The following is a 13,643-nucleotide window of genomic DNA, read 5'->3' as shown; positions in this document are numbered from 1 at the left end:
AGAGCTTCCCAATGGCATGTTTGCACAGTTCAATTCATTTCTAAATATTCAGTGGAGTTTCCCTCCCTCCTACCCTCCCAGGACTTTCTGCCCAAGAGCCGAGGGTGTAAAGTACAGGGCTGGGGATACTGGTGCACAGAGCCTTTGTGTGCAAACACAAGCTGCTGTTTGTATTTGCCTTCACACTGTCAGAGCTCAATTGTGTGCAAGGCAATACTGGCTACCAGTCTGCTTTCAATATCCGCTCGGCCATCCCCGCTGCCAGAGAGACGCTCCCCCTCCCTGTTCACTTTGAAGCAAAGTGATTTAATTTCATGAGACTTTTGGTAATCACGCTACAATCTCGAACATTAACCAGAACTGACTCCCTATTGCAAAAGGGCGGGCGAAAGGCAGGGTAAACAGCTCGGCTCAGGACAGCCTGCAACACGAGAGTAAGGCAAAATTCTGCACCGCTTATCAGATCAAGCTGGAAAACTATAGCCTCTTGCCAGCAATGTCAGAGAGAGAGGATGGATTTGGCCAGCTCCAAGGAAGATGCTCCATTGGCTAATCTGCTCGTTTCAGCTCAGTGCTTGAGCACAACGATGGTTGATTTTTAAACCCAGCCCTTTTTCTCTCATCTGTAACTCTTTCCTTCTTTTACCTTCATTCCTCACAGTTCCTCTCACTGACCACTCCATTTACAGTGTCCTCATGTCTTGGTCAAATTCACTAAGACTGAATTTGCTTCTAAGACAGGCTCTGTCTGATTATGTACTTATACATACTGCTGTGGCCAGCAGCCCAGGAAGAGATGGGGCTTCCCTAGATGGGTTAGTGGGGGTCTAGGGAAGAAGGAGAGTTGTGGTGGGAGCCTTGTGGGATCCTGGCTACTCTTGCCTGCCTTAAGAGATGTAAGGCAACATGTGAGAGGAATAAATCCTCTGAATCCCTCATGCATCTCCTTCCCAGGCATCCTGCCACTGGCTAGCCACATTTTTGCCTGGGTCACATCCAGGAAGAGTGATCCAGGAAGGACAGTAAAATGTTTCCACATTGCTTGAATAGGAGCAAACCTATCTCAAAGGTCTGTRTGAGCTCTCCTGAGGACATGTCCAAGGTGGCCTTAGAAACATCTGAGCATGGGAGAGTCTCAGCTGGGATATGGACCTGGGCATAGTTGACCAAATTATGAAGCTCTGAAATAGCATGTAGCAAGAAGAGAAGGCCAAGACCCAGTAATGAGATTCAGATGTTAAATGTGGATGTCTAACACCTGGTGGAATGTTCTGAGCTGTGAGGTACCTGTTTAAGGCTGGCAGAGGGAACACAAGGCCATAAGACCCTGTGTCCTTCAGAGCTGGAGGCAGGACGGGTTACTCAGAGGAAGCAGATACCCATGGAYCTGCCCTGCAAATCAACACCAAGGTTCATGTCTCACTTGCCTGCTCTGTCTTTTCCTACCCATTCCCACTTCACTGTCTGCAGGGCTCAGCCCGTCTCAAAGCATCTCCTAAACAGCCGCAAATCATATGCTGGGTCCCAAAGGAAAGGCTACCTAGCACTTTTGAAGCTGTAAGAGCAAATCCAGGTACTGCACTGGGCTGCTGGTCCCTTGGCAATTCTAGGTAGTTTTTTTTTTTTTTTTTTTTTTTTAAGATCTCCTTTTCTAGCTGAATGCATTGTCATCTATGTCTAAATCCACTATGGCCTGAGCCTCACTGATTGCCTTAGACTGGACACTAAATATCCAGATGGATAACATTAGGGGACATTATTCAGCCCATGGAGCTGCCATGAAAAAATAGTCATACTCAGTCAAAATGAAGCACAGATAGCAATGATTCATGCAGTGCCACAGAATGCTGCCTGGTAGGGATCAGGGTGATGGATGGTTTAGAAATACCTCAGGGAAGATGACATAGATTCCTCATCCATCTTTCCATCCAGATTTGTGAACTTGAAGTACAAAGATGTGTGTAAAGATGGTGATCAGGGACAGAACAGTTGGCTTCACCTTGCAAAACCTGGGAGCTCCCAGGCCCGGCACAGATATGGCATAGAGCCCGGCCAGTGAGCTGTGCAAAGGGGGAAGTGCTGAGCCAGCAGCTCGTCTCATGTGTTTCTTCTCTCTCTAATTCCCACTCGGGACAGTGGCAATGAAATCCCTGTGCTCTCCAACACTGTGAGAAACTGGAGAATGCTCTTCCCTCTCCACCACCCACCACTGATGAATCAGTGCATGCACTCGTCCGCAAGATTTCCCACCTCAGTGTTCCCCAACAGCAGATCAAAAAGTGTAAGACAGAAAATGCGTATCATGGCTGTTCACAGTCTGCTTCAGTGCCTGGCCGCTCCTACCCCTAGATTGTCTTTACTCTTTTCCAGGTGAAATTGTAGGTTGGTGAGTGAATGGCCAAGAAGCTCTGAGTGTGGACACCTGGGTCTCCTCTCCCCAAACAGGGGTGATAGAGCAGCTTTGGCCCTTGAGAATGGTGTACAAGGGCCTAGGGCACATCCCTCTCCAGAGACATGCCTATCCACGTGATATCATGACCTGGGTGACAAACGCAGCCACGCAGACTGAGAGGTGCCTTCCAGCCCATAGCCTCCATGAAGTACTTTAGTACTCTGTGCATCACGAAAAGAATGAAATACAGTTTTGGGGTATTTTTATGGTTTTGGTTTGTGGGGGTTGTTTTTTGGGGTTTTTGTTTTTGTTTTACTCCACAGCCTCCAGCCCTGTATCAAGGAAGGAAAAATAGATACATTTTTCAACCCTCCCTTCATTTACAAGATGCATTGAAAATATTTGAAAGTAAAAAGCCTGYCTGCACCCTCCCTGGTTTCAAAGCTGTGTGGGGGACATTAGCCTGAGCCGTTTTGCATCTGTTGCTTTCTTTGCTTGCCTGACTCCCTAGCAATGTGGCTCCCAGGGAAGAGGGAAGGTTACTTTGTGCAGAAAAGGGGTGTTGTGAAGAGCAACAGTTTTGTGCTTTCTCAGATAGCGCCTCCAATGCTCTTGGATCTCCTTCCCTATCGGAGACCATCTGGGCACTCAGCACCCTCTCTGCTGAGGCCCTGGCTGAAGCAAGCTCAAAAGCACTCCAATGCTGTTCAAAATAAATGCAACCATCAATCGAGGTCCCGGCTGAGCCATGTTCCTGCTGTCCCCAGACCCCATCCCACACTGGTGCCCACTTTGTCACAGCTCACATTCAGTATTTCTTTACACCTACCCCCATGAAGGCAACATTTTCTCCTCCTTCTCCACTTTTTTGCCAAACCTATCTCAAACTCCCAGCTCCGCACAGCCTGTACTCCTGGGAAATGCTGGGGCTCAATCCGTCGTGCAGCTCAGCCTCTTCATATCACTAATCACTGCTGACAAACACACAGCTCTTGGGTAGGATGGACCAAAATGTGTCAAGCCCACCAACTCTGTTCACTTCAGCTCTAGCTATCATTTCTTATAGCCTCCCAGCTGCACAGACTCAGAGTAGGAAAAACCTCCCTGTCTTGTTATCAGTCCCCTGGGCATCCTAATCCCCCTATAAATGAAAGCTATTACACAGATATCTTTTTAAAAGCCTGCCTGTCACTTCAGCTGGGCAGCAATGTCACAGCCATGAGGGGATTTTTGTGGTGTGTGGTTAGCTGGGGTAAAACACAGCCACTGGACTGAGCYCAAATTGCATCAAATGCTGATCTGGTCCTGTTTCTTTAGAAGTTGCACCGATGGCACTTACAGTCACACTGGGGCTGAGAMTTGTTAGACTTGTGATACTGGGCTCCAGCAGCCAAGCCGAGCATTGCAGCCCACGCGAACGGCACAGGCACACTGCGCAGCTGCCTCCCCCAGCTCCTGACACACTGCCCGTCGAGAAGCAGCGCTCAGGGAGGGGAAATGTCACCCTCTGGTCTCAGAAACGAAGACCAAATGGCAGCCWCTGCTCCGGACACCCTGGGGATGAAGCAAATGTGACTGCTGGGATCCCAGGGTGACCCCGGTTGTTCCTTGCACCTCATGTGTGATGTGAAGCTGGCCCTAAGGCATTTTGCCCTCCCTCGACCCCATCCATGTAACCCCAAGGAGGTGGGTGGCACTGCAATCCCGACCTGGAGAGCAGAAGCAGGCTCTGCTTTGGGGCATTCTTGGTAGCATTGCTCCCTGTGAACTCTAACTAGACCTGCAGAACCCTGAGAGCAGTGGCAGGTTGACTGCTGGGGGGTGGGGGAGCGGGAGAAGGGAGGTGTTTTGCTGTTTTTTGTCCGAGACTCTGGAGCACCACATCCAGAGCCAGACAGTGATCCRTCACTTGTGAGCCCTTTCCCTGGGACTAAGCCACGTGCACGGGCTGATGGTGGGAGCAAATCAGCTCCCACCCCAGCTGCTACCTGAGAAAGAAAGGAGATCCTGCTTGGTACAGTCATGAACATGCCTCAGATAAATTATTTGGGTTGGTCAGATCTRGGGGGGCTATGAAGTCCTACTGCATGTTGAAGGTTCTGCTCTGTAGCAGTGAGGGCTTGTGATTGCAGTGCTCCTCTGCTACAGGCCAGGGCAGCTGTGGCAGTGCTTTCTAGGAAAGGTTGAATGTTGTATTTGGTGGGTTCTGAAGTTGTTTTGGGTTTATTTCTGCTGTTTGCTTGGGCAAMTTTTGCACAGCACTAAATGATCTATGTGATCTGTGCTGTGTTCTGAAGGTAACCAACTAGGTTTTAGTGATCCTGACCCAAGAGGGTCATTCTGCATGCTACCCAAGGGAAACCTGGCTGAGGAAAAAACACCTGAGAGCAACCACAAAATAGACCTATCCTCCAAAAGATGCCCAGGAAAACCATTCCACTTGTATAGCCCAACCCAGGCACATGTCCTAATAGCTCCATAATAACTGTAAGAACCTCCAAAAAGCTGTACCAAACTGCAGGGTATCTCAGAAAGGAACAGGAGAGTCCTAGGATCAAAGAGGAATGCAGCCTCCCAGAGCCAGAAAATCTGTTCCTCAGTCCAGAAGGCAAAAGAGGAGATATATTCAGAGCATACAGAAGGGCTCACCCTTCTGAAGTGTCCCCACTTAACAGGCCAGGTTGGAAGGTCTAAGCCCCAGGAAGCATGATCTTTGCAGGCAGTGGAGATTCAAGAGTCCTCGCATGCTTTTCACTCCGTCCTCGAAGAGGCAGGACGTCCCCCTCGTCAGTCACAGGGAGTTTGCTGAATCAAGGACAGAGTAGGCTGAATAARGATGACATGCTTTGGCCCAGAAAGTGGAGGGCAGAGATTAGCCGTGGACAAGCTCAAGGGAAGGCAAGTGTCCAAACCAGAGTGCCAAGCCTGGTTTTGTTTTAGCCTTAACTGCGCTTTTTTGTTTGTTTGTTTGTTGGTGTAAAAACCTTTCTGTTGGAAATCAGTTTAACTTTAAGCTTCCTGAGAATAAAAGCCTGTGAGAAAGCTCTGCCCATGCAAGACCCACTTGGGAAGCTACAATGGGAGTCTCAGCAGCTTATGGGCCCATATTTCTATGGCTACAGCACCCATCTGCTCAGCAATACAATGTTACCCATATCTAGTGCAATTCTTGATGCAGAACCACCYGCTGGGAGCTGAATCAGCAGCCAGAGCCTGATTTTGGAAGGTGCAAAGGCCCTGAGGCTCCAGGGATGACAACTGCCATGCAAGAGGTCCATCCAGCAAAGGRTTTGCTCTGCTGTTGGTTTGTGTCATGCTGCTGGTGAAGCTGCCCCAATCGTGGTGTTTCCCTAGATGGAGGGATGCTATGCTACAGCTTCACACCTTTCTTCCACGACCTCTMAGACACTTTTCACAGCCCCTTTAGTCTAAATAAATGGAGACACCAAGGCACAGGTAGCAAGAAGAGCYTGGATTTCAGTCAGGATGAATGAAGGTGCCTTCCTCTCACAGAGGAGGTTTTACGAGGCTGCTTAAGTACTCTGTCCARCTCCTGTGCCTCTGTGGTGCCAGGAACCAAAGAGAAACGGGTGTAAAAGATGTACCAGRTGCACCCTTGCCCAAATAGGTGCCTACCAGCTCTGGTGACCCTACTTCCCTCCACTTTCTGTACTGTTAGAAGCAGARTGCCTCTCTCCCTCTGCACCTCTTGGAGACAGATCATTCGCAAAGCCCTGAATTGCAACGGCAGAGRAGAAGACAACACAAAGGAAAGGGAACTGTCACCTTTCAGTCTCTGCCTGCTGCAATTTATGGGTAACTGCCMATCTCTGGACCCTTGCACTCTTTGATATCCCTCAGTGAAGTAGAATTCATTCCTGTATCCTCTCTGGATCCCTCCAGTTCTGTTTTCTCAGCTGGAGATCCAGAAAGGATATCTCCTACCTGTCCAGTCTTTCCTGATGAGCCTCAGCTCCTGTAAACTGTTGTCACCCTCAGGAGGCCCCAGAAAYTGCACTGAGTCATCCAGGCTCATCATCCTCCAATTTTCACCAAATCAGCACCTGTCAGATATTTTGCAGTCACTTCAGAGAACTTTACCCGGGGCAGATCATTCCATGGCTGAGCTGCTCTCAGAAGTGGGTAACTATTTTAATGCTTGACTGTCCATTCTACTGTCTCAGGTACATCTTTCTGGGCTATCCCAAASGGTATCTGCAATACCTCATATGTCCCATGTTGTCATAAGAACCATGTGCTTAGATGAGCAAGTGGATGAATGCTCATGTCTACAAGACTTGCAAAACTGGAAGGCAAGAGAGTGCAGGGATCTCTCTGCCATCTAGTCACAGACAGACCAAGGGGGTCCACAGCCTGGCTGCTCTTGCTYTCTCCATCACCGTGGGGAGCTGTGTGGTCCTGTTGTACTGTACAGAAAGAGCTGTAAGCCTGTACACCTTGCTACTTCTCACCTCGGGGTACCCCGACTCCTGTCTTGCAGGTRACTGTGGTTTCTCTCGCAGCCAAGAAATGGCTGCAGATACAGTCTGATGGAATGGAGGTGATCAGTACCACCAGCATGACCTCTCATCTCATTTGGAGGCAAAAAGGAATGGGAAGAAACTCTGTTATGACTATCTAGCACCCCACTGGGCTGACCTGAGGGAGAAAGCTTACAGACAGGAAGAGAACCATGAAGATACTTTAAGTGAGGAGATTAAAATGGGGTAAAGAAACAGGATTTCCAAAGTTTAATGAGGGACATCAGGAATTCCCAGAGAGAAAATCCTACAGTCCCTAGATCCCTCTGCAGGACCGGAGTGAAAAGAGCACTCTGCTGCAGCACAGACAGGGCTAGCATGCTGAGTTCATGGAAGGATTTGATTTTCTTGATTGCGACGAGGATGGAGGGGAGCCCAACAGCTGTTTTAGTTAGCATTGCCCTACAAATATCTCCCTGAACTGCCACTGAGACAATAAAGGTCCAGCCCCAGGTTTGTCTGGGAGGAAGTTTTTCATTGGAAATGTTTGGCAGTCTATTCTATAGTAGTTACTGGTCCCTTCAGCCTCTGAGATGAAGTTTCTTTTTAGCTGGAGGAGAGAATTACCAGCAAATTGCTCTGACATCAGATTTATCCAATCCTGGGAACCCTCCTGCAGCACACAGTGCAGAGCAGAGTCTGTCTAACACCAGGCTTCACGCGTCTCTTGTGCCAAATCCCGTATCTGAAAACACAATATGTTTCCTTTTTCTCACTGCAATTGCACTTGTTATTGTTAAACACTCTCTAGGCATAATAAAAGGCCAAAATCAGAGAAGCGCCCAGCACCTGCAAGCACCATTGACGTCAGAGAAATGTGCAGGTGCCCAGTACATCTCCTGTCCCTGTGGAGGAAAGCGATGCAAACGCACCAGAGATGGSAATGGGAACAGAGTCTGGAGGTCATTCTCAAAGCGCCTGTCAGCATATAGCAGCACGGGTTTATCTAGTAGCACTTTCTCTGGCCAAGGCAAATGCAAAGGTATTTTATGCAACCTAAAGGGAGATTTCAAAAGTGTTTCACAGCAGTTCATGTCTGTGTTCATTTCCAGCACTCAAAATAACACTGTAGCTCACAAAAAGTTGTGGAATAGCACTGATTGCAATTTACTGATGATGCTAAATMAGATCAAAGCCCAGGTGCCTGGCTGCATTTTCATGTGTCCTCACAAGCTCATTGGGCTCCAAAGACTTTCTAGTTTGTGTCTTTTTCCACAGCAGCCTCTTTTAAAGGGATAATCTGGGAGTTTTATCAGGACAAACTGGGTTGGAAATGTGGGGCTTGAGCTGGGCTGACACTGACCTCAACAGAACAGACCCAACAATGCAGAGTGTTGATGCTGGAGAGAGGAAGGCTGGAGAAGAGACCTCTCAGCCCAGCTGACTAAACTGAGTGATTGCAACAGCTTGTCTCCAAGCTGTGCCCTCCCTGGAGCATGTTAGCTCCCAGGCACTCTGCCAAAACCAGACTGTAAGCCCAAACCCTACGTGGATAAGTTATTTGCCAGGTAAAGTTGAGGGGAATCTGTATCAGTGAAAAGCTCTGTCGACCAGGATCCTTTTGCAGGATCAGGTCCCTGGAGAAAATCTCCTTGGGCCAGGCCCTGTCCTTTGCATGTATGGTGCCTAGGCTTTTGCAGGCAGCAAGAAGTGAAAAAGAAAAATTAGATCTGACTGTGGAAAAATGTTCCCATGGGAAATTTTGACTTTTTGTCAAAAACTACAATGTGTTTCTTTTTTCAGCCCCCAATAAGCATGAATAGGAACAAAGATTCAGTTTTGGCAGTGGGAATGGGTTTACCAAAGAAAACACCCAAATTTTCAAGCAAAGCAGACACATTCTGTCATTTTACTCTCTGGTTGAAAAAAAAATAAAAGCAAAAAGCAAAAACAAAAGCAAAAGCAAATTCAATTAAAAGAATCTTGTCCTATTCTCACACAACCGACTTGGGCAAATTCAACTAATTTGGCTAATTTATCTGCACCTTCACCACCGCTGCTAAGAAGGATCTCACCTCCTTTGGCTTCACTTAATTAGTTGAGGATCACCTCAGAGTGTGGCTGACAGCATCGCTATCAGTAGCCACGGATTTTTTTGCTGCTTGTCTCCAGCCTCTGCATGTCGAAGGCTGGGTGACCGCAAWGCCTGACTTTTCTCTGGGTTTGGGAGAGAAACCGTGGTGGGCTGATGGTCACRAGCAAGTGGGTGGGAGCTGAATGGGGTTATTGTGATCTTTATCTAGGGGGATTATTCTGGGCAGCGTAGACTTTGCAGGGCAATGGCGCTGTTTAGYCGTGGTTCATATTGCAGAATTATAGGTACGGACCTAGGGATTCTGCAGTAAAAATGGACTCAGGGATAGTGTTTTATAGCAACTTTATCCATGCAAAGCATTCACTTCCCGATAAATTCTGATGAAAAGAAAAAAGCTCTGAAAATCAAAATGATTTCTACTGCAAAAAATTTGACACGGCTAGAAGAACTGTGCATGATCTGAAATGAAAAGCCTAGTATAGTGTCGCATACTTTACTGGAAACTGGGAACATGTTTCCTTTTCATCAGAAGTAAATTGAAAGTGAGAAAGATAYTAAGTGCCACAAAGCCAGTGGAATAACTGAACAGAAGCATTTTGAGGAGCTTTTAAGAGCCCTGCAACCCTCAGTGAGACTAAGGGTCTGGCAGTGAACCTGGGCATCCCGACATTGTACTGACTTGATTTTTTTTTCTTTGCACGGCACTACTGATAGCAATAACTCTCTTGAGGGGAACTTTGCCTATGAAACAAGACTGCTGGACCTGGCTACTGGTGACACGTAGTGCCGAGCACGCACTGGGGTGCTGCGGGCAGCRCTTGGTTGTGGAGGGAAATACCCAATTTTGCTGGCCCAGCTGTGCAGTTCCTTCCCCAGGAGCCAGGCAGTGCTGGAGAAAGGGACATGGTAGCTGACGGAAGGAAAGCAAAGCCGGCGGCTTTTGCCAGCACACTTAAATATATGGAATCCAGGGACAATAAAATAAAATAAAATAAAATAAAATAAAATAAAATAAAATAAAATAAAATAAAATAAAATAAATCCCACCCCCACCCCAAACACAGTTGCTGAGCGGTGGCTCTCAAGAAGACAGAAAGACAGGGAAAACGTCTCCGGGTAGAGGTCGGGGCTCCCGCCGGGGCCCGGCTCGGCCCCGCGGCGTTAGTGGGAAGCCCAGCGGTGGCTCCACTCCAGCCGCTGCCGGGCAGCGGAGATAAATCACGGCTCGCTGCTGTTTACACATCCGAGTGGCAACTTACTGCCTTCACCCCAGGCCCTGGGAAATGGCATTTCCCCGCCGCTTAACCCCCCGCTGTCCGCCGCCCTGGGGCCGCTCCCGCTTTGCCCCGACGTGAGCGCGGTACAAGCCGTGTCGAGCCGCATCCCGGCGGGCAGCGGAGGTCCCCGGGCCGGCCTGCCGTGCCCTCCAGCCCCTCTGCGGGGTAGAGCACCTCCCCGGTGGGGCCAGGCACCGGCACCCTCCCACGACGGGCGGGGAGACCGCGATCCCGTCGGGGCTCCCACCGCCGCCGCTCACGTGTGCCCGGTGCCACCGGGCTGCAGGGCTGGGCGCCGGGGAGCCCCGAGCCAGACAGCTCCTGGCCGCTGTCAGGTTTGGCTTTGCCTCGGTGTTAAGGCGCCGGCGAAGAAATTGAGCTCTCTGCAAGGGACACATCTGATTGTGATTTGGGGGAAAATGGAAAAAACAAGAAAAAAAGAAAGCCCAACCCCAAATCCGACTGCTCGGCGAGATTTTTCCTATCGGCGGAGCTGAAAATGTTTTGGAAGACGGGGCCGTGTTTTCCGTGTAAACAAGGCGGCTGCGGGTGCGAGGGAGATGCCGGGGGAGGCGCTCCGGCCGCGGCGGCCAGGACTAGGGGTGTCCCGGCGCCAGAGGAGGCAGCTGCGTCCCCCGGGGTCGGAGACGAAGCGGCGGCGAGGACGGGTCAAACGTAAACCGCGGCGAGGAGAGGCTCGGCCGCGCTAAGGGGCTCGGGGGAGCAGCGGACCGAGTGGGTGAAGGCTGAGAAGAGCCATCGGTAGGATTTGCAGGGATGCGGAGGACAGCTGCACCTAAACTCCTCTGTCACCCCCGGCGGAGGCGAGGGCTGCCCTGCCTCCCCGTAGGGAATAGACTGGGGCTCTTTTACCGCCAGGACGGCGCKGCTTTCTCACCCGAGACAGAGCGAACCGGCTCATCCCCGGAGCGCGCTGCTGTTTCTCATTTGGCCTTAGGGCTCGTTCAAGCGCCTCCACCGCGCAGCCCGCCTGGCTCGGCCGTGCTGCCGCGGGAGCGCAACCGCCGCGACGCTGCGCGGCCCCGTGGACCGGGGCACCGCTGCTGCCGGCCGCCCGCGGCTCCAGGGGCGCCGCACGCCCAGCGACGCGAGCCGCAGGCTTTGCTGAACCGCCCTCCCCGGCGCTCACCCGCTTTATTCTCCCCCCCCCCTCCCGCCCCCAAGAAGGATCAGGCTCTGCCCGGCCGTCTAGCCGCTAAAGCGAGCTGGAGGGCTTTGCCGCCGTGCCCCGAGCCGGTCCCCGGGGAAAGGAGCAGCGCTCCTGCGAGCTCTCCGGACAGCACTCCCCTTCGGGGCGCTCCCGAGATCCTCCCACTCTCCCAGCCGGCAGCGTATCTCGGACAGGGATACCCTTCCTAGCGAGCCAACGGTCCTCAGCGCTCCTCTGGGCGTCTTCGCGCAAAAACTGCCTTCCCGCCCCCCTTGGTGTCCCCTCTCCCTTGTCCTGGACTCCTAAGTCTCTTGGTGTCCCCTGCTCTGCGCTTCCGAGTTGCTCGATGTTCCCTGCTCCACACTCCAGAGCCCCTTGGTGTCATCGACCCTTCGCCCCCCCCCCAGTCCCTCGATGTCCCCTGATCTGCACCCTGATGACCGTTGGTGTCCTCGATCCTGCGCTCCCGAGTGCATTAGTGTCTCCTGCCCTCTACTCATGAATCCCTCGGTATCTCCTGCCTTGAAATCCTGGATCCTTCGGTGTCCCTCTTGTGCCTTCGGGTCTTTTGGTGTCCCCTGCCCTGAGCTCCCGAGTCCCTTGGTGCCCCCTGTCCTCAGCTCCTGCGCGTCGGCGTTCCCTGCCCTGAGCTCTCGAGTTCTTCGGTGTCTCCTGCTGCACCTCAGGATCCCTTGGTGTCCTCACCAATGCGCTCCTGAATGCCTCGATGTCCCCCGCCCTRAGCTCCCGAGTGACTCAGTGACTCGGTGTCCCTTGCCCTGAGCTTCCGAGTCGCTTGATCCCCTGCTCACTGCTTCTGGGACTCTTGATGTGCCCTCCCTTGCTCTGCACTTCTGGGTACCTCAGTGTCCTCATCCTGTCCTTCTTTCCGTGTCCCTGAATGTTCCTGCGCTGCTCTCCGTGTCCCCAAATGCCCCCCTGCTCTCAGCTCCGTGTCCCTTAACGTCCCCGGCCGTGCAGTTCTGAGTCTTTTGGGGTCCTCTGCCTTGTCTCGCACTTCTGGGCACCTCAGTGCGCTYGCCCTGTCCTGAACTCCCGTGTGTCTGGGTGCCCCGCCCGCGCCCGGGTCCCCGACGGTGCCCGCACCGAGCGCTCTCCCGGAGCTGGAACTCACCCACGCACTCGTTGGCCTCCCGGGCCGTCGCCCTCTGCCAGGGCCGGTCGTAGTGGAAGGGCTTGCAGCGGTCGCACTCGGGGCCGGCCGTGTTGTGCTTGCAGTCGCACACCAGGTTGTCGTCGCGGTCGCGGACGCAGCGCGACGCGTGGCCGTTGCACTTGCAGCGGCCGCCGACCTGCAGGTCGGATACGGCGTAGAAATAGGAGTCGCGGGCGAGCTCGGAGTCGTCCTCGTTCTCGTCGCCGAAGGTGTGGAGGCGGCTGAAGGTCACCTTGATGTCGGTGGCCGTGACCCAGTCCTGCAGCACGGGCGAGTTGTCGAAGTCGTGGGCCGTGGGGCGGCCGTCCAGGGTGCTGAAGGCGATGAGGCCGCCGGAGAGGGGCCGCATGTCGGTGTGTGAGTCGGTGCAGATGGCCTCCTGCTCGTTCTGCTTGGTGATGGTGGCGCGGCTGGGCTTGTTGTACATCTTGCGGCACTGCGTGGAGTAGAACTGGAAGGGCACCCAGGTCTTCCCGTAGTCCATAGACTTGTAGATGGCCATGGACTCGGGGCGCGGCGAGCAGAACTGCAGGCTCACGTAGGTCACCTCGAACTTCTTGCCGAGGGACAGGGTGAGGGTGACATTGTGCGGGTACTGCACGTAGCTATCGGACTGCCAGCACGTCAGGTTGTGCGGGTTGTTGAGGTCGGTGAGGAAGGAGGGCGGATGGGCGCGCTTGGGGTCGGAGGCGTTGCAGAGGTGGCAGGAGCGGACCTGCTCCTCGCCCTTCTCCGTGACCACGCAGTACCGCGACGGCGGCTTCCCGCAGGTGCTCGACACCTTCACTTCCTTGCCGAAGGCCGAGTTGACGAAGTCGGGGATGCAGCGGCGGGGCAGCCCGTGCTCGTCGTAGCAGGGGTCGGGCTGCGCTGTCTGCACGGCGAACATGCTCATGCCGTGGTAGCCGCCGCGCAGCGGTTGCGCCAGCCACGCCGCCGCCAGCAGCAGGACGAGCGGCGCCTCCGCGCCCCTCCGCGGCATCCTGCGGCCGCCGACCTGCGCGACAACACAGAGAGGGGCGGGCGGTGAGCGGGGCGGAAAGCGCCCGC

The 13,643-nt window shown here is 52.8% G+C and overlaps 1 protein-coding gene across 1 annotated transcript in view; it reads right to left on the bottom strand.

The window, feature by feature from the left end:
* NTN1 (netrin 1) overlaps nucleotides 1-13,605 on the bottom strand; it is a 120,637-nt gene extending 107,032 nt beyond the window's left edge. Inside the window, exon 1 of the mRNA XM_085298309.1 lies at nucleotides 12,552-13,605. Within this exon, the coding sequence (XP_085154435.1) occupies nucleotides 12,552-13,575 (1,024 nt within the window). The 5' untranslated portion in view covers nucleotides 13,576-13,605. The remainder of the gene's footprint in view (nucleotides 1-12,551) is intronic.
* Between the last annotated feature and the right edge of the window lie 38 nt (nucleotides 13,606-13,643).

This window comes from Rhea americana, unplaced genomic scaffold, assembly GCF_003343005.1.
Source record: "Rhea americana isolate MKP2758 unplaced genomic scaffold, rheAme1 scaffold_138, whole genome shotgun sequence".
NCBI lineage: Eukaryota > Metazoa > Chordata > Aves > Rheiformes > Rheidae > Rhea > Rhea americana.
This window is presented reverse-complemented; position numbering and strand designations above follow the sequence as displayed.